Source organism: Dendropsophus ebraccatus, chromosome 6 (assembly GCF_027789765.1).
Source record: "Dendropsophus ebraccatus isolate aDenEbr1 chromosome 6, aDenEbr1.pat, whole genome shotgun sequence".
Taxonomy (NCBI): Eukaryota; Metazoa; Chordata; class Amphibia; order Anura; family Hylidae; genus Dendropsophus; species Dendropsophus ebraccatus.
In genome coordinates, this window is record NC_091459.1 from 93,179,911 (window position 1) to 93,207,743 (window position 27,833).

At 42.3% G+C, this 27,833-nt stretch overlaps 1 protein-coding gene across 1 annotated transcript in view; it reads left to right on the forward strand.

Annotated features, from left to right (window-relative positions):
- Positions 1–3,435: 3,435 nt before the first annotated feature.
- The window catches only part of WWTR1 (WW domain containing transcription regulator 1), a 67,093-nt gene continuing 42,695 nt past the window's right edge, over positions 3,436–27,833 (forward strand). The window contains exon 1 of the mRNA XM_069975377.1: positions 3,436–4,176. Within this exon, the coding sequence (XP_069831478.1) occupies positions 3,767–4,176 (410 nt within the window). The 5' untranslated portion in view covers positions 3,436–3,766. The remainder of the gene's footprint in view (positions 4,177–27,833) is intronic.

The following is a 27,833-nucleotide window of genomic DNA, read 5'->3' on the forward strand; positions in this document are numbered from 1 at the left end:
ACACGCAACTAAATAAGTGCCTGCTCAGGGAATTCTATTTAAAAAACAAACAAGCAAACAAACAAAACAAAATTCAGTCTTTCCAGTACTTATCAGCTGCTCTGAACAATTCCTAACACACACAGAGGTGGCAGCAGAGAGCACTGCATTAGCCTTCAAAGAATACATCACTTCCTGCAGGGCATACAGCAGCTGATAAGCCCTGCAAGGCTTGATTTTTTTTTTTTTTTTTAGTAGAAGCAACGTACAAATCTGTGTAACTTTCTGGCTCATGTTCCTTTAAAAAAAAAATCTTCTCCGGAGTAACCCTTTAATCATGTTTTAAGGCTCTTTAAGGGTGCGTTCACACGTACAGGACCTGCAGCAGATTTGAAGTTGCTGATTTGCTTTGAATCTAATCTGGGCCATCAAATCTGCTGCGGATCCTGTATGTGTGAACGCACCCAGGGACTATACATGGAGCAGAGTACGGTTGTTTCCCCTCAAATCCGTGTTTGACCCTTAAAGGGGTTTGCAGGGATAAGATGGCTTACACCTTTTGTCCCCTGGTGCTAACTTTCTGCCAGGTAGTTAAAGGGGTTACCCAGCACTACAAAAACATGGCCACTTTTCCCCCTACTGTTGTCTCCAGTTCAGGTGCAGTTTGCAGTTAACCCTTAGACGACCCAGGGCGTATAGTTACGCCATGGAAGTCTGTCCCCAGACGACCTAGGGCGTAACTGTACGCCCTGGGTGTTTCTCCCGCTATGAAGCGTGCTCCGGAGCGCACTTCATAGCAGGTGGGGGCCGGCTGCAATCAGCAGCCAGGACCTCACCGGTAATTACACGCAGCAGCGATCGCGCTGCCGCGTGTCATTAACTCCTTAAACGCCGCGATCGCGGCGCGACCGCAGCGTTTAAGTGTAAGTGACAGGGGGAGCACTGGCTACTATAGGGGTGCTGGCTACTATGGGGGGCACTGGCTACTATGGGGGGCACTGGCTACTATGGGGGGCACTGGCTACTATAGGGGTGCTGGCTACTATGGGGGCACTGGCTACTATGGGGGGCACTGGCTACTATAGGGGTGCTGGCTACTATGGGGGCACTGGCTACTATGGAGGGCACTGGCTACTATAGGGGTGCACTGGCTACTATGGGGGGCACTGGCTACTATGGGGGGCACTGGCTACTATGGGGGGCACTGGCTACTATGGGGAGGGACTGGCTACTATGGGGGCACTGGCTACTATAGGGGTGCTGGCTACTATGGGGGCACTGGCTACTATGGGGGGCACTGGCTACTATAGGGGTGCTGGCTACTATGGGGGCACTGGCTACTATGGAGGGCACTGGCTACTATAGGGGTGCTGGCTACTATTACACAGTACAACTATTCCTGTAAAAAATAAGCCATTACATGGCTTGTGGATAGAAAACTGAAAGTGCTAGAGCTCTTAGAAGGGGAGGAGGGAAAAACGAAAATACTAAGATCAAAATTTGCGCGGTCCACTGGGTCATTTTGGGCCTGGTCCTCAAAGGGTTAAGCTCCATTTACTTCAATGGAACTGAGTTTTAAAACCCCACCCAAACTGGAGACAACAGTAGGGGGAAAGTGGCCATGTTTTTGTAGCGCTGAATAACCCCTTTAACTCTGGGGAGCAGAAGACTTGAGCCATCTTCTGCTCCTTGGAAACCACTTGAGGAGTGCTTTCACACGTACAGATTCTGTGGCAGATCCGCAGCAGATTTAATGGCCCAGATTTTATTTGCTTTGAATCTGCACCATTAAATCTGCTGTGGATTCTGTACATGTGAACACACCCTAAGGCCATGTACACACAACGTATGAATAGCGGCGCACAGACATGTCAGTTCACACAATAAAGCGTGCAGCTCTGACTGCACGCTCCATTGTGTGCAGGGGTGAATTGGGATGCGGGCGCACACGGGTACGCCCGCATCCGAATTCACCAGAAATAAAGATCATCTAATTTGGATGATCTTCAGTAACACCGGCACAGAACAGCCGGTGTCATACGCAAAGTAATCATAGCCTAAGGGTCAAACACTGATTTGAAGGGAATCTGTCTCATGTAGGTGGGACGGAAGAGCAAGTTGTTTTCCTTTGGGAAACAAGCTACTTTCCATACTCTTTTCCCATGAAGCATTACATGGCTCGTAAAGGTCCTTTTAGATGGGCTGAGTATCAGGCAAATGAGCGCTCCTAAGAATGTTCCTTGCTTATCAAATGACTGGAGCTAGAGATGAGTGAAGCACTGATCTAAACGAAGCGAAGCGCTTCATTTGCCCGTCGCTCCGCTCATTAAGCCACTGGGCTGTCAGTGCTGCTCCAATTCCCGCCACTCCCCCCAGGATGTTAGGAAAATCTGGACCCAATCCTGGGGGGAGGGAGCAGGGAGCGGAGCAGTGCTGACAGCCTAGTGGCTTGATGAGCGGAGTGAAGAGCAAATGAAGCGCTTCGCTTCGTTTAGATCAGTGCTTCACTCATATCTAATTGGAGCATTTGTCATCCCTGTTATGTTATAGTTGGGTTTGGATAAATAGATAGATAGGAGATAGATAGATAGATAGATAGATAGATAGATAGATAGATAGATAGATAGATAGATAGATAGATAGATAATGGATTAAAGGCCCTATTACACCAAAAGATGTCTGACATTATTTTACAGATTTTTCCAGCCAAAGCCAGAAATGGATTTGAAAAGAGGAGAAATCTCAGTCTTATCTTTATGCCCTGTTCTCTGTTTATAGTCCGTTTCTGACTTTGGCTGAAAAAAATCTGTCAGATAATCTGTCAGACATCTTTCAGTGTAATAGACAGAGAAATAGATAAGAGATAGATAGATAGATAGATAGATAAGAGATAGATAGATAGATAGATAGATAGATAGATAGATAGATAGATAGATAGGAGATAGATAGATAGATAGATAGATAGATAGATAGATAGGAGATAGATGGATAGATAGATAGATAGATAGATAGATAGATAGATAGATAGATAGGAGATAGATAGATAGATAGATAGATAGATAGATAGGTAGATAGATAGATAGATAGATAGATAGATAGATAGATAGATACATAGGAGATAGATAGATAGATAGATAGATAGATAGATAGATAGATAGATAGATGAGATAGAAAGGTAAAGAGAGAGAGAGAGACAGAGAGAGAGAGACAGCATAGTGTTCAATAGTAAATGTTTAGGGGACCCCGACCCCCGTCTTGCTGTCAGTCCCATGTTCCTCAGCTATAGTCAGAGGGTAATGGCTGGTGAGAGTCCAGAGAGTGATCTGCAGGCACCCTGCTGCACGTTCCCCCCACACTTGTAACCCGACCTGTACGTGGGAGTGCTGCCTTGGGCTGCTGCCCTGTAAGGTAAAGTCCCGGTTGGAGGAGGAGGAGGCAGGGCCGGGCAGGGCACCGCTCATGCATTATTCAGGCCCACAGACGCCTCTCCCTGTCCTGTGAGTTGACATTTTGTTACTTTGTTAGGGACAGGGTGAGGACCGGCAGCAGCAGTCACCCGCTCAGCAGCCTCTCAGCTTCTCCGGCTGCTCCAGGTCACAGAGGGGAGAGAACTTTCGGCCAGTGACGTCATAATGCTGAACTTCTGCAGGGGAGCGTTCACACTGTCTGCGTTGTAGGACTCCTCCGGCTCTCCAGCTCCTGTCTCCCCGTCTCATCTCTCGGGTAATCGCTGTGACTCCAGGCTCCTCAGGCTTCTTGTAACCTTGTTGTCTTTGGTTCTACAAGGATGAACCAGAATCCAGGTCTCCCCCCACCAGGGCAGCAGGTCATCCATGTCACCCAGGACCTGGACACGGACTTGGAGAACTTGTTTAACTCTGTCATGAACCCCAAACCCAATTCTTGGAGGAAGAAAATCCTACCAGAGTCCTTCTTCAAGGAACCCGACTCCGGCTCGCACTCGCGGCAGTCCAGCACGGATTCCGGCAGTCACCCCCCCAGGCTCGGGATCCAGCACGTCCGATCGCACTCCTCTCCTGCCTCCTTACAGCTCGGTGCCGGGACCGGGACCGTGCCCAGCCCAGCCCAGCAGCATGCCCACCTCCGCCAGCAGTCCTATGATGTGACCGACGAGCTGCCCCTACCCCCCGGCTGGGAGATGGCATTCACCCACACCGGCCAGAGATACTTCTTGAAGTAAGTGGGGGTCCAGAGTTTGGGGGTTCCATGGTTGTGTAAGCTCCATGCATGAGAAATCCCTATGTAGGCTGAGAGGGAATTGCATTAACCCCTTCCCACCCACAGGGCTCTGCTAAGGAATGTTGCTATTTCCTTTCCTGCCAGTGGATTATGCAATCCCATCAACCAGGGGTGTCTGTACAGTGTAGCTTTAACCCCTTAGCTGCTGAACACAACACCAGCTCAGGGCAGAGAATCTATAGGAGTAATCCCCATAGCTCTGACCACTCACTGGATATAGGGATAGATTGTATTCAATGCATTTCATCACATCATTTCTTACCTAAGTACAGTGTGACAGTGAAGGGTTAATGTGCCAGGCTTTGAGACATTGTTCTAACTACTTTCTGCCAAATCTTACCCAAGCCATAGCATTTCCTGTGTCCCACACCAAGATTGGGAAGTTGCCCCTAAGTTTTACATCTAGTTATGTTTGTGAACACCAGACCCTCTATGAGTCATAATGTATTAAAGGTATTATATAAAGGTATACATCATGTTATGCAACAAGACCCCAGGTGGTGTCATGGTGGTAGTGCTCTAGTATAGTGAATGCAGATCTACCATCAGGGTCTAATGCCTGTGCGGCTTATTTTATATCTATATTCCTTTCCAAACAGCATGATCATATAAACTGTGCCGTTCTGTGTGAAGGTGTCCCCATTATCCCTGCTGATCAGTGTGTCCCCATTATCCCTGCTGATCAGTGTGTCCCCATTATCCCTGCTGATCAGTATGTCCCCATTTCCCCTGATGATCAGTGTGTCCCCATTATCCCTGAAGATCAGTGTGTCCCCATTATCCCTGCTGATCAGTATGTCCCCATTGTCCCTGATGATCAGTGTGTCCCCATTATCCCTGAAGATCGGTGTGTCCCCATTATCCCTGCTGATCAGTATGTCCCCATTATCCCTAATGATCAGTGTGTCCCCATTGTCCCTGCTGATCAGCATGTCCCCATTATTCCTGCTGATCAGTATGTCCCCATTACCCCTGATGATCAGTGTGTCCCCATTATCCCTGAAGATCAGTGTGTCCCCATTATCCCTGCTGATCAGTATGTCCCCATTGTCCCTGATGATCAGTATGTCCCCATTACCCCTGATGATCAGTGTGTCCCCATTATCCCTGAAGATCAGTGTGTCCCCATTATCCATGCTGATCAGTGTGTCCCCATTATCCCTGATGATCAGTGTGTCCCCATTATCCCTGAAGATCAGTGTGTCCCCATTATCCTTTCTGATCAGTGTGTCCCCATTATCCCTGCTGATCAGTGTGTCCCTATTATCCCTGCTGATCTGTGTTCCCATTATCCCTGCTGATCAGTGTGTCCCCGTTATCCCTGCTGATCAGTGTATCCCCATTATCCCTGCTGATCAGTGTGTCCCTATTATCCCTGCTGATCAGTATGTCCCCATTATCTCTGCTGATCAGTATGTCCCCATTATCCCTGCTGATCAGTGTGTCCCCATTATCCCTGCTGATCAGCGTGTCCCTATTATCCCTGCTGATCAGTGTGTCCCTATTATCCCTGCTGATCAGTATGTCCCTGTTATCCCCATTTTTCTGTATGTACCCTCTTACCAGTGCAGACTTTGTGCAGATAGTAACAATGTGTCCTACCTATGGTGTTTTCATGTATCCCATCTATGTACAGTATCAGGATCTGACAAATAACCTGACTGCTGCCATAGACACTGTATGCCTTCAGCCATGATGTCCTTGGTATGTTTCTCCACTCTCCTGTTTGTATTCCATAGAGAATAATAATACAGCAGTGTAAGTAGGAGGGGGCGGCAGGGATGTGTAGTCAGTCACTGTTTGCTATTACAGTCCCTGCCTCTATGTGAGAAGCTGCCTCCTTCTTCCAGCAGATTACTGGAAGTGGGAATAATAGCAGCCAGATCCACGTCTAGACTTCTGTCTACATATGTCCAGGGTAACATCACCAGGCATTACTATCAGTGTTCCTATTCCCTGCACCAGCTGCCATTCTGCTCCCTGAAATAAGATGCTGGAATAGTATATAGGACAAGAAGCTTCTCGGACTGTCCTGCCTTATGCACATCTCATGTTCCGGCTAAAGTGACCGGACTTAATTTCCTCATAATACCGTGAGGTGTCAGCTGTTGTTCTCTGGTATCTCTCAGTGTACACCTCTTATTTAGCACCTGGGACTTGTAGAACTTGAAACAACAGCTGGAAAAACTACAGATGACCACATTCTTCTCCATTATCAGGATTAGCCTCAATTTGCAACAATGAAAGTGGGAGAACAGAGATTAGTTTGTCTCTTGGCACAACTCCTAGGTGTAAATTTACATAGGACTGCAGCTACCGCATTATATTAGTCTAGAGAGTTCATAAATGAAGAAGCGTTACAGAACACGCTCTGCTCCATGTGTATAGAGGCTGTAATGTGTCTGAGGCCTATAACGTGTCTGAGGCCTGCTCAGCCTACACTGCTGGATGTAAAGGATTTGCTGTCTGTCAATGTTTACATGAAACAGCTGACAAAGTGAACTTGGAGGAAGGTGAGGCGGTCCACAAGTGGCCGATACTACTGCGCCAGATCTGTATTCTCTGGAGCCTTACAACAGCAAACACTGCACAGTGCACCAGATTGGTGATGGCTTCTCTAACCTCTGACTCTTCACACATTCCTTTCTACCTCACCACCTGCAGTAATAGTACAGTGTGTCATCAGTACAACTGGAGATCGCTGCCGTTTTCATGTATTCTGTCAATGGAACCTGTAAGTGTAGACCTGGTTTGCAAGTTTTTTTTAAAATTTATTTATATCATTTATTAATTTTGTCCCTTCTAACAACAGACAAAGCTCCACCCCCTGTGCAAACGCACATCAGGAAATATAATCTTGGATGCCCTATATGCATAACAAGTAGCTCATAGAGTTCACATCGGAAGGCGTAGGGCGTATTTGTACACCCTGCCTGAGATTGCTCAGTGCTTCATGTTTTTTGCATATAGTGTGTCATAAGAAACTCAGCACTGGACCAGAAATAAATAAATAGATGTAAAGGAAACAGCAAGACCCTTAAGGGTGTGTTCACACAATTATGTTTTTAATTGCAGTTATTGAATACAGAGCCAGGAGCAGATTATAAATAGAGGACACGTATAAAAGAAAGACAGAGACCTTTTTAAAAATCCATTCCTGACTTGGTATCCCATAATTGCAATTTAAAACCTAAATGTGTGAACACTGCCTAAGGCCGGTTTGCATGGTTTTCGTGGTACTTTTTATTTTTTTTTTTTGCATATCATATAAACGTAGTTTGTAAAATAGTTTGTTGCATTTTTTGGTTTATCTCATTTTTGCAAACATGGGGGTAGATTTATCAAACATGGTGTAAAGTGAAACTGGCTCAGTTGCCCCTAGCAACCAATCAGATTTCACCTTTCATTTTCCAAAGAGTCTGTGAGGAATAAAAGGTGGAATCTGATTGGTTGCTAGGGGCAACTGAGACAGTTTTACTTTACACCATGTTTGATAAATCTCCCCTATGGTTTGCATTTTTGGTAACATGGTTTGGATATGGCAATTTTTTTTCTGGCACTTCTTCCCATGAGCTTTTCTTTTTACCATAAGGCAGGGAAAACACCTGTACAAAACAACACACAAAAAAAGAAAGAAAAACAGTAAACATGCCATAAGGCCTTCTTTATACATATATATTTTTTGCATTGCACTTCCTTTAAAAAAAAAAAAAAACACTTTCAAAAACTAGCATTTACATGCTTTATTTTTTTTTATATGTGCATTTCTGGTTGTGTGTTGTCTGCGGCATTTTTAGTTAGTTACTTCCGTTTTTAGTTAGTTATTCAGTCCTTAGATCACATGTTCACAGCTGTAATGGCAGATACTAGAGATGAGCGAACCGGGTTCGAGTCGATCCGAACCCGAACTTTCGGCATTTGATTAGCTGGGGCTGCTGAACTTGGATAAAGCTCTAAGGTTGTCTGGAAAACATGGATACAGCCAATGACTATATCAATGTTTTCCACATAGCCTTAGGGCTTTATCCAAGTTCAGCAGCCACCGCTAATCAAATGCCGAAAGTTCGGGTTTGGATCGACTCGAGCATGCTCGAGGTTCGCTTATCTCTAGCAGATACCTCACCTCCACCATATACTTGCTTCACCAAATGCTTCTTGAGGGTAAATAATGTTGGAGTTGATAAGAATCATTTTAGGACAATTCATGTTTATAAAGTAGATAGTCTACTGGTCAAAGACGTCCTTCATCATACTTCATAAACCAACTGGATTTTGGCTGTCAATATTCAGTGTTACCCAATCACAGTTTTTTTGTAAGAGCTATTTACATTTATTAAGTTACTGTCCTTTTAAGCTTTGAAGGCGCCAGTCAGAGGTGTAGTGAATGGAAAATCACATTGACTTCAAAGGGAGTTTCCATGCCATAGTGCCCTGTCCAGCAACAACAAGGCTTAATGAATAATCTGACAAGTATTTCATAGGAGACAGTGAAATGCAAGTGTTCCAACCTACATCCCCACAGCTTAGTTTTCTTGTATTTGATATCTATGAGATTTCAGTTAGAGCTGTGTTTAGAATAAAGTATTTGATGTCTGGTCTGGGGGTAATATAGCCATGAAACAATAGCAGCACATGTTTAATGACTAATTCCACAGTAGAAGAAATATCAAATCACTTAAAGGGATTGTGTGGTATTTTTAAAGGAATCAGGCTGGGTTAAAAAAAAAAATAATAACTTAACAACCCCCTGTCAGCCAATTGATGGTCGAGGAAGTCACAGCTAAGGCCTGTAATTGGCTGAACCTGTTTTGCTGCTACTGGCATGGGTGCAGAGGGGGTTGTAATGTTAAATATATGGGCAACCAATCAGAGATGTGCCCACTGGAGAGTCTGACACCACCATCAGATGATCCATATGCATCTAAGTTGTGCTGTCCTCCTGAGATAAACATGCATCTTGTACCCATAGAAACATCTCAGTAACTGTGTAATAATTGACATTATAGCCAGTTTGTTCCAGCTGCAGCATCGGGGTGGTAAGAACAGGCGATTAAGGGGCATCGCACAAGGAGCAGACTGTTAATTCATTTATCACTTGTACAGAGATAAGACACCAGTGCTCAGCCCACATATCATATGTAGGAATGAACCAGTTATGAAATCAGAGTGGGGATATTTTTAGAACTAGGATATATATATATATTTTTTTTTTAATTTTTTTTTATTATTATTATTTTTTTTTTTACGTTGTTCCAGCTCTTATGGGAATCTGTAGCTAAGGAGGCCATGTTGTTGCAGACTTCTTCTAAACATGGATTTACACAGTATGGGGACATAGAAGTTTGAATTTGTTAGACACATACAAGTGGTAAGGTATGACAATGATACTAGTAGATTTATTTATTGATTACTCTACCTTTCTAGTTGGTGCTTTGACTATGGCCTTCTAGTCAGTTTCTGATACAAAGGCAGTGACAGGAGTAGGAAAGATGTATTGGGCCCATTTAGCCACTCTCATGGTATTGCCTGAGGTGAATTACTTTTAGCAACATGTGAATCTTGAGGAGGAATGCACAAACAATAGATGTTTACTGAGACAAGTGATTGATTAGAGGAAATCACTTTGTTGGTAAATGTATCGGTCTTCCGTGGACTCGTTTTGCCTTCTAGATCAACTAATTAAACAGGGTTGGACAGTGTAGGAATGTTTTTCAGACATAAAAAGGTGTTGCCCAATCACAGTGTCCTGTTTCATGGTCGCACCTGGACACACAGGGAATGGCCACTTAACTGACCACTTTCCACATGGGTGACTTGCTTCAGCCACTAACTGGGTTGAGCAGGCTTTGCCTTGTGGTGGAGACCTCGTGGATGTTAGAAGGACAGTGGCGGGACACAGAAAGGTTATTATCCAGTCATTTTAATAAAACTCCTGCAATCAGTTAGTCCTAAAAGATTTAGTAACTTCAAAGTTTAGTAGCCAGGATCTATTTAAAAGGGTTGGCCATTTTATAGTAAAAGAAAATTTCTGTGTAGTATAAGTAAGTGTATTCACATTACTTACTGACAGACACTCCCTGTGTACCTAATAGAGCTAAAATCACCCCCCCCCCCCTTCCAGACTGTGCTGCCCTGCTCTGTGGTGAGGCTGTCCATAAGTCCATAAGATGGCCAACATGTAGGAGCATGTGACCATGCCCCGCCTCCAGTATCCACCATAGGCATATACAGGCTTAGTGATAAACACTGGAGTGCAGGCCATGGTCACATGCACCTTTATGTCAGCCATCTTATGGACAGACTCACCACAGAGCAGGGCAGCACAGCCTGGAGGAAAGGAGTCTGATTTTAGCTCTATGAGGTACACAGGGAGCTGCTGTCAGTAAGGGCAGTGAGTACACTTACTAATACTGTACACTGAACAATTTTACTATAAAGTGGTCAACCCCTTTAAAGAGTGGGACATAGGGCATGACATATGGTGTGGAAGCATATCATGGTGTCCTCAAATAAAAAAAACAAGTGTCAGGAATAATTTACTATAGCACAATGTCCAACTCTGAAAAGCAGAAGTCATATATCACTGAAAACAATGCAGAAAGCTGTGCCAGCTCCTTCCTTTCTACAGGAGTGGGTTACTAAACCAGAGCTACAGTATCACTGCAGTCAGTTCAAGGGATTATTACACATTAATGGGATTTACCTTCATTTTATTTCTCTTTGTAAAATTGCCTGCCACTCCCTAGGCCCAATGTCATGAACCGAATTGCAGGGTGAAGAAAACCAAATGCCCCCGACTGCTCTTTCTATAATTACACTAAAACCAACATTAGAGGTCAAGAAACAACTGCAAGACACAGTTGCTGAAGCTTCTCTGATTCACAGTTATATGTTTGAAGTGGAGATGAGTGGAATGTGTTGAAGCTGCTCATCACATAGCAGATGCTGCCGCTCCAAGCAACCGAACAGACAAATAGGGGCAGTGGTCCATCCGAACTTTCAGCAGAGATTTTTACAGCTATAGATGCTATAGAGCTCATGTACAGGATGATTGCAGAATCGTTCCAAAAAAGGGATGTATGTCGCCCTCATAGAACCTATGATGGAGTATTGGCAGATTTACTAAGCCAAATGCTTCCAAATGATAGAAAATGGTGTACATCTCATGCGTTTTGTCTGATAAAGAGGTATAGTCTAATGGAATAGAATGTGGCTGAAAATGAGTTAAGTGCATCAACACATGGTGCAGACCTTTACAGCAAAGTAAGTCAAATTATAGATTTAGATTTATCAAACAGCCTTAGCCCCTGTGATAAAGATAGTAAACTTTTACACAGCCTTTTCTAGGTAAGTCTGCCCCATTGTTTTCATAGAGCAAGCCTTCTAGTACAGTCAGATTCATCGGAAGACAATAACCCATTGTTCTAGCATGGCATAAATAGTGGCATAGCACCTGACGATAATTGAGCTGTCTCTGAATTAGAAGATGACTGCGTGTATACAGCATGATGGGGCATACAACTAACCCTGACCCTCTATCCAAACTTGGAATAAAGGCCAATAGTTGCCAGTCGAACATTTGTTGAGCCAACAGTCGTCTCTGCCAATATCCCCATACACATTAATGTTTGGCAGGGCCCAACCCTTATGTATTGCCCATGGACAGAGGAGAACAAAAGGGTTGGCCAGATGGCCTTTTCTCTCATGACATCAACTGCAGGATCAGGAGGCCACTTTACACTTTGGACAACTTTTGACAAATATATTTGGGCACCTTAATGCCCCATTTGACAGTGGCACTATCAATTAATTAAGACTACTGTAGGTCATGACCTTCATGGTCCTTTATGGTAAGGGCCTTTTACATGGGATGATTATTGTGCAATAAATTGTTAAATTTAAGCAATAATCTTCTGATGCAGTATCAACAAAGATCAAATGACAAACCAAAATTTGCTTGTGTGTTGTTGATCGCATCATTTGATGCCATCATTGTTAATTGTTCGCAAGTCCTTCAATGTACACACTCGGTGTGCAAAGGAATCAGTGTATATTACCATAGTATTTATGATCCTATTAACGGCTTTTTGTAGCGATTTATCTTTTAGTCTAAACACATGGGGGAGATTTATCAAGCTAGTGTAAAGTAGAATTGTCTTAGTTGACCCTAGCAACCAATCAGACTCTACCTTTAATTTTTCAAAGAATCTGTGAGGAATGAAAAGTGGAATCTGATTGGTTGCTAGGGGCAACTGAGCCAGTTTCACTTTACACCATGTTTGATAAATCTCCCCAATATTGTTTAAAAAAAATCATTGATTGTCGTTCGCTAAAGGAGTACTTAAGTGATTTATTTGTACGAGTCAAAGGACCCTTGCTGTACTCACATTCACATGCTCATTTTCTCTCTTCCTTATCCAATGTGATCAGTATGGAGCCCTCATCTTTCAGCTGCTGGGCCCCATAGCATCTGCTGCGTCTCCCACCCTTTAAGTTACACACCCATATTTAGCTATAAAAGCTGTATAGATTAGCTATCCCATTTACTGTATATTTATGTTTTATTTTTCTTCCGTGAGAAATCACTGCCAGGGTATTTTATAGAAAATGTAATATAAAATATAGCAAGTTCCCCAGTGCAAGTAGCACAAATCCTTAGGATTAGTGGGGAAATGTCCCAGCACTTTATTCTTTTGCTATGCTCTTGTAGTATATTAATGTTCCCTAGTGAGTCTCAATGACTCTTTCCTCTAAACTATCTGGGGAATGTTGTGATTTCAATAAAGCTCCAAGTGAGTCACTGCTTCATTATTATTTCGGACATTGATGGATTCCGCTTGCCTTAAAGCCTTGATTCAATGTTATAAATGTGCATAAAACTGTCGGAAACAAAGGCGGAGAACATCACTGATAATATTCAACAACAAATTGGTAATATTAAAGTAAATGTGCTTGACACTAAAATAAGCTTTTGGATGGCCCAGATAGTCTTAAAAACATTGTTGTTCCCACTTTGCCATTTGTCAGGTGTCACAGATAGGCAGTTAGGATTTCTTTAGTTTTTAATTTGCAGAAGTGACTAGCATTGCCTTACATTATCACATTATGATATCTTGATTCCATATTCTCTAACCTGGTATAGTGTTTATCAGATCATCCTTAAGGTGGCCACGCGGCTGTAACGCCATCTGTTGGTAAAAAGTTGGGAAGCTATTATATACTTTACACAGTCAGCTGAATCTGTGGCTTTTCCTGGCAAAATCAGCTGTTTCCTGGTTATGGGGTGGGGTGGGGGGCTGGTATTAGGAGATGTCAGCTGCCACATTCTGAAAGGGTGGATAAGACAGCCCCTTTAAGATTTTATAACTTCTTAAAAGGATTAGATGGATCTTACGTTTCATGGAGATTTTCTTTAGTATGGTGTGTGCTAGCAATGGTATTTACATTTAGACTTGTGCTTGACCCGAGAACCAACCTCACTATAGTAGTTGTTAATACCACCATTCCCTCTTACAAAGTATAAATGACATTAAAAACTGTTTGTCATTAATTTACTGGTAGTGAAATGATAAGATTCTATAAGTATAATAGTATTTATCTAACGCCTAACTTATATCACCCCATTTAACGCCCACCGATTTATGTATTTCAAGGTCAGGTAGCATTTCTTTGTGCAGAAGGGGTTACAGAACAATAATAAACTTGTACACGAAGTGCTGAAAAAGTTGGAATTTAAAGCTCATGACTGGAGGACATAGCCAGTCGTCTACATAGAGCCCTCATTGTTCTCCCTATTTGTCTCTTGCTTAAATTTTAATAATTATTGAGTTGCTGGTGATTATTAACTGAGATTATATTTAACATTGAAAAAAGAGCTACATTCCAACCCTGTGGAGGACAACACCATGCTGGCATCTGTTATCATAAGTTGGCAGGACATTTACAGGTAGTTTGGGAAAGTTGCTTGCTTGGCATATGTAACATCTACCTAGGGAGCAGTAACTCAGTCTTATTTAGTAATGTCCCTCTCTGTAAATACAGTTAGGTATTAGTACTGCAGTTTAGTAAATGAATCCATAGCTTAAACTGCTCACTACTCTATTATAATGTCCTCCAGGCTACTGCTTCTAAGAGATATAGGAGAAAAGGATCCACTCTTCTGTGTGTAATCATCATATTGAAAAGAGATTTAGGGTGAGCTGTTGTATCAGTTTTACTATACATTCATAGTATACATCAGCACGTCAGCCCTATACTTCAGCATACTAGTCAGCTAGTAACTACATTCAGGCCTTTTCCTACACGTATATATTTAGTTAGCAGAACTCAAAACACAGTGGACCATGCGTTCTGCAAAGTAATGCCGCCCCCCCCCCCCTTATTATTAAGAATCTAGCAACAGTTGACACAAGTTTCTTGTACTTCTGCCTATTTACTTTTGGCCTTTAAAAAACTAAGGCTAGGTTTACACCTACTTCTAAAGTACTAAGTTTAGGGTATACATCAGCATACTAAAAGATATGCCAATTTATTGTATACTACTAAGTACAATTGAGTTCGGTGGGGCCAACATAGTCTACTACTACTCTAGTCTAAGGGCCCTATTCCACCGGACGATTATCGTTTGCATAATCGTTAACGATTAACGAACTCAAACGACCGCTATTGCGAAAGACCTGAAAACGTTCACTCATTTCCATGGAACGATAATCGTTACTTATGATCGTAATTGTGATAATTTTTTCTTCGCTATTTATTCGCTATTGCGTTCGTATCTATTGCGAACGACCGAACGATGTCTTATTCAATGCGAACGATTTGCGAACGTTTTGCGAACAAGCAACGATAAAAAAAGGTCCAGGTCTTATAAAGCGATCAACGATTTCTCGTTCGGTCGTTAATCGTTAACTGCATTTCAACCGAACGATTATCGTTTAGATTCGAACGATTTACCGATAATCTGAACGATAACGATCCGGTGGAATAGGGCCCTAAATGATTACATTTTGTCAATTTTTTTTTAGTTCTTTTGTAGGACTCCTGGAGTTTGGCCACCAGGAGTCCTGCAAATGTAAATCCTGTTTATGCTGGTATGCAGACATATACCCAGGAGGCCAGGAGGTGGAGTTGATCCTTTAGTTACATATTGTCAGACTGGTAGGTTGGTGTAATGTAGAAAACTGCAACACAGGAGAGTTATAATGCAGTAACAGGAGAAACCACCTACCATGTGCCACCGTAGGTTGGCTGTGACATCTCCCTTGGTACCATATATAGCTATAACTCTAAATAAGAACACCGAAATATATAGATTTACACGTGTAGGTGGCTATGACTGCTGGTTTGGCATTTAGGGTGTAGCTAATGGGTAACAGTAAAGTACAGTTTATTATATAATGTATATTACCTCGGAACATATTTTATAGAATAACTCCCTGTCTTGTCTTTAGGGAGTGTTTTATAGAAGTTTTCTGGAGACAACTGCAGTGTCTGGTCTTAGCGCTGCCTGAAGGAACGTGCAGCCATTTTGCAGATCATGTATATCTTGTTCTTCGGTGCTGGGGTTCTATTTTGGTCGTGACTGTAAACTTGCTGTATAAAGAGGGGCCATGACCGCTCTCTGTTAACATGCTGTAACTTGACTCCTGCTGCTGAACTTAAAGTCACGGATTGGGTTTACTGATGCTGCCTAGAAATGCCTGCTTTAACAAAGTGAGCTTTGTGTTGTAAAAACAAGTTTGGGAGAAGCACAGAGCCTGCTTTTTTAGGATATGACACACAAAGCTGAGATTTTATTTTTTCCCCCTCTTGTTTAGTTTCTTTCATATAGAAAGTTCTCAGCCATCTATGTGGTATAACCTGCAAGTTTACTCCTCAGCCCTTATGACATTTGGCCCCTCCTCTTACGTCGGAGCAGCACACTAACAAAATACTACAAGTTTACTAAAGCATGAAAAACTCCACCAGTTTTAAGAACACTTTAAGAGGGGCATAATGGGTATTTTATTTTATGTTTCTTTTTTGCTTTTTAGTTTTACATTATAAATATCTCCGCACTGCTGCAAAGACAATGTACTCACTGGAGCTCACTATCTTTTTTTCTTATCTAGGTTACACTCTACATTGTTTATTTTAGATTTTTTTTTCTTAGAAACTCTGAACAATGGCACACTGTTTGCCACCATATGGTTTTCTTTGACACCCTACATTCTTCACTAGAAGCAGTGCCTGCATATTATGGCATGCAATGCATTCACATAGAGGTACAGTATGGAGCCATATTAGTTTGTTGGCTCGGAGTATGGATCTCAATTATATCTAATATAGACAAGTGCATTTACCAAAAGCTTATTTAGCCAACAGCTATCTCTCAGACTGGCCCATGGATATGAACACTTTTTTTTGCTGAACATGCATATTTATTGCCATGGGGGAACTGATGGGTTTACCCATGGTGAAGAATACTCACCTGCTAAAGCATATTCCTGTAAAGAACATCAACAAAAACAGGACAGTGACCAGGCACCACATAGTTTTCTTCAAAACTAGGATACAGTTTGTAGAACTGCATAATCCTCTCCAGGTTTTATAAAATATTAGACATACACTCACCGGCCACTTTATTAGGTACACCATGCTAGTAACGGGTGGTCTTCTGCTGCTGTAGCCCATCTGCCTCAAAGTTGGACGTACTGTGCGTTCAGAGATGCTCTTCTGCCTACCTTGGTTGTAACGGTTGGCTATTTGAGTCACTGTTGCCTTTCTATCAGTTCGAACCAGTCTGCCCATTCTCCTCTGACCTCTGGCATCAACAAGGCATTTCCGCCCACAGAACTGCCGCTCACTGGATGTTTTTTCTTTTTCGGACCATTCTCTGTAAACCCTAGAGATGGTTGTGCGTGAAAATCCCAGTAGATCAGCAGTTTCTGAAATACTCAGACCAGCCCTTCTGGCACCAACAACCATGCCACGTTCAAAGGCACTCAAATCACCTTTCTTCCCCATACTGATGCTCGGTTTGAACTGCAGGAGATTGTCTTGACCATGTCTACATGCCTAAATGCACTGAGTTGCCGCCATGTGATTGGCTGATTAGAAATTAAGTGGTAACGTGCAGTTGGACAGGTGTACCTAATAAAGTGGCCGAGGAGTGTACACTTCATTCTGTTTGTTTGGGTATTTATAACAGCTGGTCCAGTTTGGACACCCTTTCCAGTTAGAATGCCCTCTCCAGTTAAGACACCTCCTCCATTTGGGACACCCTCTCCAGTTGGGATACCCTTTCCAGTTAGGACACCCTCTCCAATTGGGATACCCTTTTCAGTAAGGACACCCTCTCCAGTTAGGATGCCCTCTCCAGTTAAGACACCTCCTACATTTGGCATACCCTTTCCAGTTAGGACACCCTCTCCATTAGGGACACCCTCTCCAATTAAGACACCTTCTGCAGTTGGGCCACCTGCTTCAGTTGGGACATCCCCCTTAAAACCCAATACCTTAATAGACAGTACATTTTTATTTCCTTATACATGTTGTAGTAAGCTTATAATTACTTGACTTAAATGTTTGTCTTTGCATTTATTCAGTATGATTTCACAAACTGAATGGTATACTTACAGACTTGTGAATGAGTTTTCCTTGTTACTTAATTTTTGAGCCCTATAGAGATAGTCACACTGAGATTTATACTGCCCTGAGTTGCGTAGCAGGAACTAAGTGGTTATTGTCAAAGATGAAAATCATGAAACAATCTCTCATCGCAGTCATGCTAGAGGCCTATAGCAATTATAAACTACACATGAATGACATAGCATTTTTTTAGCTTTGCAACTTCTAATAATACTATGTTGTTAAATTATGGTAAAGGGGTGGTGCCATCCTATGCATTCATGGTATATCAACAGGATATGCCTTAAATGCCTGATAGGTATGTGTCCCACCCTTTCCAAGGATTCTCCATTCTTGCTCATAGGGGAGGCCCTGAACAAGAACAGGCAACCCCTTTAAGCCACTTGAACGTGAAATCTTTCATATCTTTGGTGACTAATGAATCCCTCATAATGCATCATGCTGGCTGTAAGGATAGTATGTACGACTAATTGAATTGAAAATATTATTCTTTTCTTAAGTTCTTAAAGGGAACCTGTCACTATGAAAATGCAATCCAACCTGGTTTTAGAGTTGGAGGGGCAGCAGACTGTCGCTATCCTGATAATTTTGAAAGGTCATGTTTGAAGAGAACGACCAGCTGATCAGAGAAGAAAATGGTCAGCCAGCGTGCACAATGTCGGCTGATCGTTGTCTTTCAGTATCTTTTAACATGTTGACGGACCAACGATCAGGATAGCAGCAATATCACAGCTTCCCCACAGCTCTTCCTGGCTCTTACCCGCTCAATGTCAGCGCGAGTAATAGCGCCAGCAGCAATCGGGGAACGAGGAGCAAGCTAACGCTGACCTGACAGGATCCTCTGGATCGCCTGGTGTAATAGGGGCTTAAGACTAAAATCTTAGATTTTTTTAAATTAGTGTAAGGGTCAACTTAACGTTACATTTTTGGCTGGGTTCACACTAATCCGTTTTTTGCGGAAAAAAAAAAAACATGGAAAAATGGATGCATTTGTGTGCATCCGTTGTTAATTGAATTCCATTATTAAAAAAATTATCAAAACGCATTCGTTTTTTTACATACGCAAAAATTAGCCGACTGTATTTTTGTGTACGTTATAAAACGGATGCGTTTCGATCCGTGTTTTTTTTTTTGTTTTATAATGGAAGTCAATAAAAAAACTGATCAAAACGGATGCACATAAATGCATCAATTTTTCTATCCGTTTTGTCATCCATTTTTTGCAAATACGGGTGAAAAAAGCGGATTGCAAAAACGTAGTATGAACCCAGTCTTAGATCTAAGTTGTTATGCGTTGAGGAATGAAATATTATTAACTTAAACAGTAATTGTCTAGTCTAATAAATCACAACATTGTGTGTGAATCAAGCTTTGCAGAGGATAATTAACTGGGACAGGTAAATCTATACAGAGATGTACATTTCCACTGGCAATATATTTCATTTTATTCAAAACTAGTGCCATATACTACCTACATCATAGGAATTTACTAAGGCGTCCAACCATTTCCGATTTACTGCTAGTTCAGATATATGCTTTAAGTGTGCTCCAGACTATCATTAGAAGGATGGGTTGGCCTCTCCTTATGTCTAGCTTTCTACTTTATTCCTCAGACTTTCCACGTCTTGCAGGCCCATCATACTCCAGAGTCCGCTGCTTTGGTGGGCCTCATTTCCAAGTGCAGTCTGGTTTTTGAATAAATGTGGCACTTTGATATTCCCCCAACTGTGAGGCCTGTCTTCAGCTTCACGATGGAGCAATGTCTGAACCAAGACTGGCAGTCAAAGCAGAATTGTGTAACTCTTTCTCCAGAAAGCAGGGAGCAGGCCAGCACGTCCTCTCAGCCATATGGCTGTGTATTGTTTAAGTGTCTCAGATTCTGATTGTAGGCTGCCAGTGGAAAGCTGTGCACGCTTTATTACTGGAGGTCAGTCTTGTAATGTCGCATCTCTTAGCAAGCTGCTTTGGAGCGCTTTTTCCGTTCCTTGCCTGCGGACAATTTCGTGGTTAGACCTGACTCACTTCCTGCTCCAATATGTCCTAGATCAAGTGAAAAAACCTGTTTGTTTCACTCAGAATTCACTGGTCTTGCCCATAGTTCACTGGACTGACTTTCGGGAGGTTATAAAAGGACAAGAGCTTCTTTGAAACAGCATGTGTTAGAAGTGAGAGCCCTAGCGTGACTAGCAGATATAAATTGTATGGAAGCAATTAAAGTAGAAGGAAATGTCATGCCGGCCAAATATAAATCCACAAACCCAAAGCTCTGATTAATGTTTTTTCCCCCTTCTTCTCGTTTTATAAGAAGGGAGTCGTTTAGGAGGGTCGTTTTAATCAATCCCTAATGCTCCTGTAACGGTAGATGCCAGATACAGTGTGATATAGTGGATTGTTGTTATGGTTTATTGTGTTTAGTTCTGGTCATTGCAATCGTTACGGGTCAAAGGGCAAAATTTTCTATCACTTTGACTTCACTGATACAGTTTATATTTAGCAGTAACAAACGATAGTGCCTGGGCCTTGTTAGTGTTGTTGCTATTGTTATGGTTTATTGTGATTTTTTAAAACTCTTATTAAATTTAGAAGCTAATCTATAATTATTCTATGTATGTCCTGGGGCTGAATACATCAGTTTGTTTTATCTCTAGGTAAATACTGTACAGTATTCATAGACTATGGGGCAGATGTATCCCAAATGTGGATTATGTCTCTGCGTGACTTTACAAAGGGGCTCTATGCCTCGAAACGCGTCGTCCACCAGACTTTCCTCCAATAAAGAATCTTTAAATTCCTGTCTGCTATTCAGTGATATTAAATTGTGGGTTTTTACTGACAACTGGTTCTGGTTCTGTTTCTCTTACAGATGTTGATGTCCTTATTTGTGATCTTCCAATTAACGTTGGAGGATCAACAGATGGAAGGAGAATCACCTCCTGCCCGATGACTAAGCCACAAGTAGATAGTGACTAAAACAACCTAGTTCGTCTTCCAGATATCATCACTATAATGTTTTTATTAAGTGCGTTGAGTCACGTTTTGTTTCCTTTATCCTCTTTTGTAGTGTGTAGGTGGTCGTAGAAGCTGATGGTGGGACTGATTGAATAAGTAAAGATAGTTTTATGCTTTGGATACTGGTCTTTCATTAGAAAACACGTAACATATTCAGATTTTGCTGTTTGGGATTGGGTTTACAGTGCAAAAGACAGTTCCTGCCAAGGAATGTTCATGCTGGCCGTCTTCCATGGTGTTTGTTTAAGGAAAACTATAGCAAAAATAGAAGTTGTTTAATATGAAATAACTTGTGGTAACATTTGACTAAATTTTATGTTTTGTTGGAGGCACCACAGGATAAGTTTTCTCCTATAATTTTACTATGCACGGATCAACATTTGTGAATAGTCCAGTATCTTTATTCTAAGCTTATGCGTTGTATAGTAATTCTGCCATGTACTGACCCCACAACCTTTGCCTTCTTTTCTGGATTCTAAGGCGTTCTAAATGTACAGTATATAATAATATTAAATAGCAGACAGAATCCCTCCAACAGCAAAAGGGAAATGGTAGAGGACTTCCCCTCTGTTAAGGAAACCACAGGAAGCCACAGTGTGGAACTTGTGGTGGGAATCTGTACACAATCACTACGATAACATATAGATGATTTGCTATGTTTTAGGTATGTGTGTTTTTGTATGTCATAGAATATCCTACCTAGATTGTGAAGCAGGTTGATATGGAGATATTGATAGTGATTTACCAGCATAGGGATATATTTTTAGTATAATTTAGTGGACGTGTCTTGAGAGGATTGGGAGAGATCACTAGCGCAGGATATTGACTCATAAGCCTTTCCATCTCCTGGTAGATTGACTTCTGAAAGAACAATATAACTCCTAGCTTCCCCCCCCCCCCCCCAGTTTTATCTTAAACAAGCAAAGGACTGAATGATTTTCCTACTAAAAACAGGAAACTGCAAAGTATAATGAAAATCTATACCATTCCCAAAAATAATATTGACTGAGTCGTGTTGCCATGTGGAGCAGCCAGGTCTCAGTCAACATTTCTCCACTTTGTGGCCCACCTGTAGTCTCTTGGTTCTCCATATTAGTTTATATTGCAAATATTATACAGTGTATAAAGTAGTCTGATGTAAATATCCCAAAAATAAGAAAATCCAAAAAAGACTCCCTGGAGTATAAATACATCTTTAATAACTGATGGCCAAATGATCGTCCAGCTAAATTACATATCCCGCCACCTATCCACCCCATACACAGGGATGCTCAGCACAGGCAAGTGTTCCTGTGTTCCCTATGAGGAGGGGTAAGCTGCCACTCTCGCTTCAGCTTATTACTCTCCAAAAAAAAGGGGTCTGCTGTGATTTTCCGAATCCGACACGAGGTGTTTGGGGGCCTTTAAGATCAGTCCACCAGAATCTATAAACTGAGCAGATATGGACCAATTCTTCTGATCTATGCGACAATCAGGTTTGGGCAAATGTATTATATTTATCAATTTATTTTGCATAGCAGTATTTTGGCACAAAGTTTTTATTTTACTTAACATTTTTGACTTTCCTGTGTTTTACGCACATTTGTGACTTTTGTACACCAGAGTAAGTATTGATACCTTTCACTATGTTTGAAGTGTTCTGTAGTGATTTACACTCTACAGTGTACACAGTTCTACAGTGCAGTAGGTATCTAGAGGGTAGTCAGACATGGGCTGGGCTCACACTACTGTTTGAGGCTCATTTGGCTGGCTTCATTGCATGCAGTGTTGCTATATCCAGCGAAATGTGGAGCACCATGACGGTAGACCCCACTGGGGTCTGTCATGCACCATTGGTGTCCTGCATAACACCTATATTTTAGTGCCGTTTTCCTTTGTTCTGCTCCAATGACATAGCAATGGAAGAAACAATGGTAAATTGAACCTAGCCATAAGACCATATTACACCAACAGATTATCTGACAGATTTTTCTAAGCCAAATCCAGGAATGGATTCAAAAAGCTGTTCGCTGTTTATAGTCCATTCCTGGCTTTGGATAAAAAAAAAATCTCTCAAATAATTTGTTGGTGTAATAGGTCCCTTAGTTTCCCTCAGCGTCAGAAGAGGCATGTGCCCTACGTGGATACCATAATAGAAAAAAACATGAATAATGGTAGAGAGATTACTTAGTGACTTTTTATATGAGCCAGTGAAACTATACAAGACTTTCAGATATTATTACGAGCGGTGGGATTAGTAAGAGGATGTGCGTGTCTTCACAGGTTTTCTCCATGCTAAAAATACTTCAAAGATCTAAAATGGAAAAACATATTTTCTGAAAGAGGAGCCCTTATTTAGAAACTGATGCTGAAAACCTGGGAGACATCAGACCATTTCACGAGAGCATCTGGTACTTTTTATGTCACACCAAGACACGGATTAAGATCAACTAATAAAGAGGACTTAACTAGTTCATGCTGCTGGTATATCTTTTTGAACTTTGAATTGGATCTTTTAAGAATACCAGCACCTGTTCAGGAAAGAAAGCCTTATCTGAAAATACTACCCTCATGCACTTCAGTATAGTCGTGCATGTTGCGGGCGTCAGAGTTGGCTATCAACAGAGTAGAACATTTCCTTCTAGTAAAAAGAAACTTAAAATACCTGAGGATGATGTATTGGGTTGTGTTGCAATATAATCATTTCACCAAACATTTTTTTAAAAATCCAATCCGGTAAATAATATTCACAGTTTTTAAGTTTTTGTCTCCTGATATCTTGTGACTGATATCTACTATTGTTATCTTCTGACTGATATCCTCTCCTGTTATCTTCTGACTGATATCCTCTCCTGATATCTTCTATACAGACTGATGCATGAAAAATAAAGGCCCTCTTACACAAAGCGATTATCGGCCGTTTTTGGCCGACATGCACGATGTTGACTGATTGTTGTCTTTCAACATGTTGAAAAGTAAACAATCATAATAGCAGCGATATGCTGCCGTTGCTCAGTGTAATGGAGAGGCGGCAGAAGACCGCCACTATCTTCTATTTGCTCCCCGCAGCCCCCCGGCTCTTACACGCTCGCTGCCGTTGCATGTAATAGCGCCGGCAGCGAGCGGGAAATGAGGAGCAAGCGAGGGCTGACCTGAAAGGTTGGCGCTCGCTTGTTCCCTCTCATCGCCCCGTATAATAGGGGCCTAAAGAGAACTAATCACTTAAAAAACACCTGTAACGCTATGGGAATGTGCTGTAGCAGCAGCCAGCACACTTCTCAAACATGCTTCTACACCCCCCGTCCCTGCAATGTACAAGCCGAAAACTTACTTTACAAACTTGGTGTCCTGTATATAAATTGCCCCCAAGTAGTCACCGTGGGCGGTGAGCTGCGGCAAGTAGTCACTGTCCCTTGGGCGTTCCGGAGCGGTAATCACGCCCCTCTGTGCGTGATTAGCCTGCATATTTATTGCGACGTCACTGAGAGGCCCGCACGCCTACGTTCCTGCTGTGCTGCTCATGCGCAGTACAGCGGGCCCGGTCCGCACCGTACTGCGCAGGTGCAAAATAGCCTCGAACTCATTGTACTTGTACATTGCAGGGACGGGGGGTGTAGAAGCATATTTGGGAAGTGTGCTGGCTGCTCCTACAGCACATTCCCATAGCGTTACAGGTGTTTTTTAAGTGATTGGTTCCCTTTAAAGTGTCACTGTTGTTTAAAGTTGTTTGCAGAAATCAAATGCAGAAGTACAGGCGATTTTAAGAAATTTTGTAATTGGCCAAAAAATGCATTTTTGAGTAAATGAGTTAATTTACAGCTACATCACCGGGCTATCTCCTCTGAGGTCAGCACTAACCTCTTTGACCTCTGAATACCGGCTTTCACACAGCTCCCACTGTGTAATCCTTTGTTCTCTGCTCTCTGCTGATGACTAATCTCCCTCCTCCTTCCTCCCCTCTCCATGGGTTACACAGGGCTCAACTGATGTAAAAGAGTCGTGATTTCCTGATAATGAGCAGTGAATGAGATAGAGGAGGGGGGGGGGGACCTGGAGAAAGTCTTTTTGAATGCAGTTAATGGCATATTTGCCTAATAAACTCAATTAGAAAGTTTTGTAAAATCGCCTGTACTATTGACTTCCGCAAAAAAAATAAAAAAATACGACAGTGACACTTTAAGTCATGTTGTACATATGCCGTTTGAGCTGTGTTTACATCTACTGTGCCATCGTAGGAAAAGAACATCCGTGTGGCCTGTAGACCCATTGGTTTCCATCATGTTTTTTTTTTTTTTTTTAAGTAGCACAGCTATTGCTACTATTTCCAGCTTTTTATTGTCAAAGCATCCAAATGTTCGTGTTACAAAGTAAAAAATAAAAATGGTACATGTCCGTCAAGTTTACACCATTTATCAATTCTCACTTCTGTTTCTCCATATAAACTCATGGCAGGTTATGGTGTCACTTTTGTCAGCCAAATTGTCAACTCTGACAGCTGGGACTTTGTGACATCTATGTGTGGCCACAGGTGATTAAACTGTCCATCTGTCCCTTAAACTGGCCATATAGGTGGCATTGCCTGAACTTTCCAAATCCTTGTACATTGCATCTACAATTCTGTACTCTCCATCCATGTCATCAGGGGTGTTACACAGTAAGATACAGTATATGCCCACCACATGTATCTTAGCATCTTACCTATCGTTGTGTCTAGTTGTGCTATACTGTAGGATGAGGGATAGGTAGAATTTTACATACTTAGTTATTGAAGTGAACACTAATTCACCGCCGTATGAATGCACCAGTATGAGAATGCAGTCAGTATGAGAGACTGCTGTACAGTGCCTCCATTATGCACTGTATTTTCCCCTAGAAGCAATACAAAATACCTCTGTACAACAGCATGTGATGGAACCTATAAAATGGAAGGCACATGACCCATAGCAGTCCACGGGCTGTGTATTATAACTTTGTACATGGACCCTTGTTTTTTTGTTTAAGGAGATACATATGAGTGCACTTTCTCCTTGGAGGAAACTAATACCGAGAGACACATCTTTATACTGGACTAGGTGCAGCTGGGGCAAAGAGCGGTTCTCTAAAGTAGACTCTGCTTTTTCATGTGTTTTTAATGGCATTGGACCATTTTTCCCAGCCATTTGCAAACAGTGTCTGTCTGGCAGGATTTCCTGGATACAGCAGACAGTGGAATCGCTGAGGGCCAGCGTTTTGAACTTCTTGTGATCAGCCTGGTTATGGAGGCTGTTTTGCTTTTTTTCATGGGTTATGAGCAGCCTATTACAGGGATAAAGCACTGTTCAGGAAAGAATCCTCATTATGTCACTACAGTAAAACACTAGGGAAGGCTTAGGTATTAAACCAGTATATTGCTTCACAGCAGCACCTCCTGGGAATACAACCGGGGACTTAAGAAATTATCTTCTTGTGGTTTTCTTTAAAGGATCCTTTCATCCAAATGACAAATAATTTTTATTTGATAACGTACAAAAAATAAATTTTGGTTTGTTTTTGTGTCACACCGAATCATAAGAAAGTAAAAAAATAAATCCTTGTGGTTTTACATAGGACGGCAAGTTAACCTAAATTTAAAATGGAAAATAGAAACTTAAGAGGCAATGACAATTTTTATTGGCTAGTGAGATTTGTTTAATCTTTTTTATACAGTGCATATATGAAATAAACTAAATATATACCTCAGATAATGACCATTAGACCTAAAGCTATTGGTCCCAACCTGCTATGCTAATGCTTGGGGAGCAGAGTGGGTTAAAGGGATACTAGTTCTCCCTAAGGAGAGTCCACAATAAGAAGTGTGGCGACTTAAGCCCCTATTCTATGGGCAGACACTGACAGAAGCAAACGGGCGCTATTAGCCCCACCGCTATTCCACGCATCAGCAGCGAGCGGGTGAGTGCGGGAGGGGCCGCTGGGAGGTGCGGGGGTGCTGCCCGGGTGATCGCTGATCGTGTAGGCAGCCCATAGCATACAACAGTAGCAGATCATTGCTGTATAAGTTGTTTGTCTTTCAACATGTTTGAAAGACAACCAACAATGTCAGCTAATCGTTGCCTTCTATTCCATGGGACGATTATCGGCTGTAACGGTCCATAATCGTTCTGTGGAATAGGGCCTTTAATAGCTGTTGGTGTCCACTGGGAATTCTGGGGAAAAAAAGGATATGCAAAAGATGTCACTTGAAAACAATGTGTCACTCCATCTAGGAATCTTAGAACATTGAGTGGTGATCTATGCCAAGCTAAAAATCTCTTGTTTGTTTCAGAGCAGAGCAGGGTGTTGGCTGGCTAGTGGGAGGCCTATCAACTTGGGGCAGAGGCATACTAGTTCTTCTTGAAGAGAACTGTCATAAATGAAGAGAGTGTCATAAATGTATGGAGAGCTCAAGGGGTGCTCCAGCATGGGGGCACTTTCTGGGGGGGGACCGGGGAGGAGGTGGCTGAAATAAAAGACTTCAAACTTCAGACTTCACTCCTTCACTGAGTGGCTGAGCGGCCCTGAGACGTAGCGTCTCTTGCGGCGTCAGACACCTGGAAGCGGCCGGGAACCGGGGACCGGAGCGCCGTGATGAGTGACCCGCCGCTGGAAACGGGGGGTGAGTGGACGTCTTTTATTTCAGCCACCTCCTCCCTGGTCCCCCCAAAAAAGTGCCCCCACACTGGATAACCCCTTTAAAGGACATTTCTGCTCCACTAAAAATTCTGGTTAGAAAGTGTATGCCACCAAGGTCTCACACTACATAGGCAAAGTCAGTCAGTCAGTTAGTGTTTCACTCCATCTAAGAGTTTGAGTGAGGGAGTGGTAAGCCACTACCAGGCACAACTGGAACGACAAAAGGATTGGACAAGTTTAAATGCAGCTACCTGATCCTTTTTTCAAGAGTCATGTCGAGAGGCCACCTTTAACGTTAGATGGTTGGCTGGCCAACAATAATAATGGTT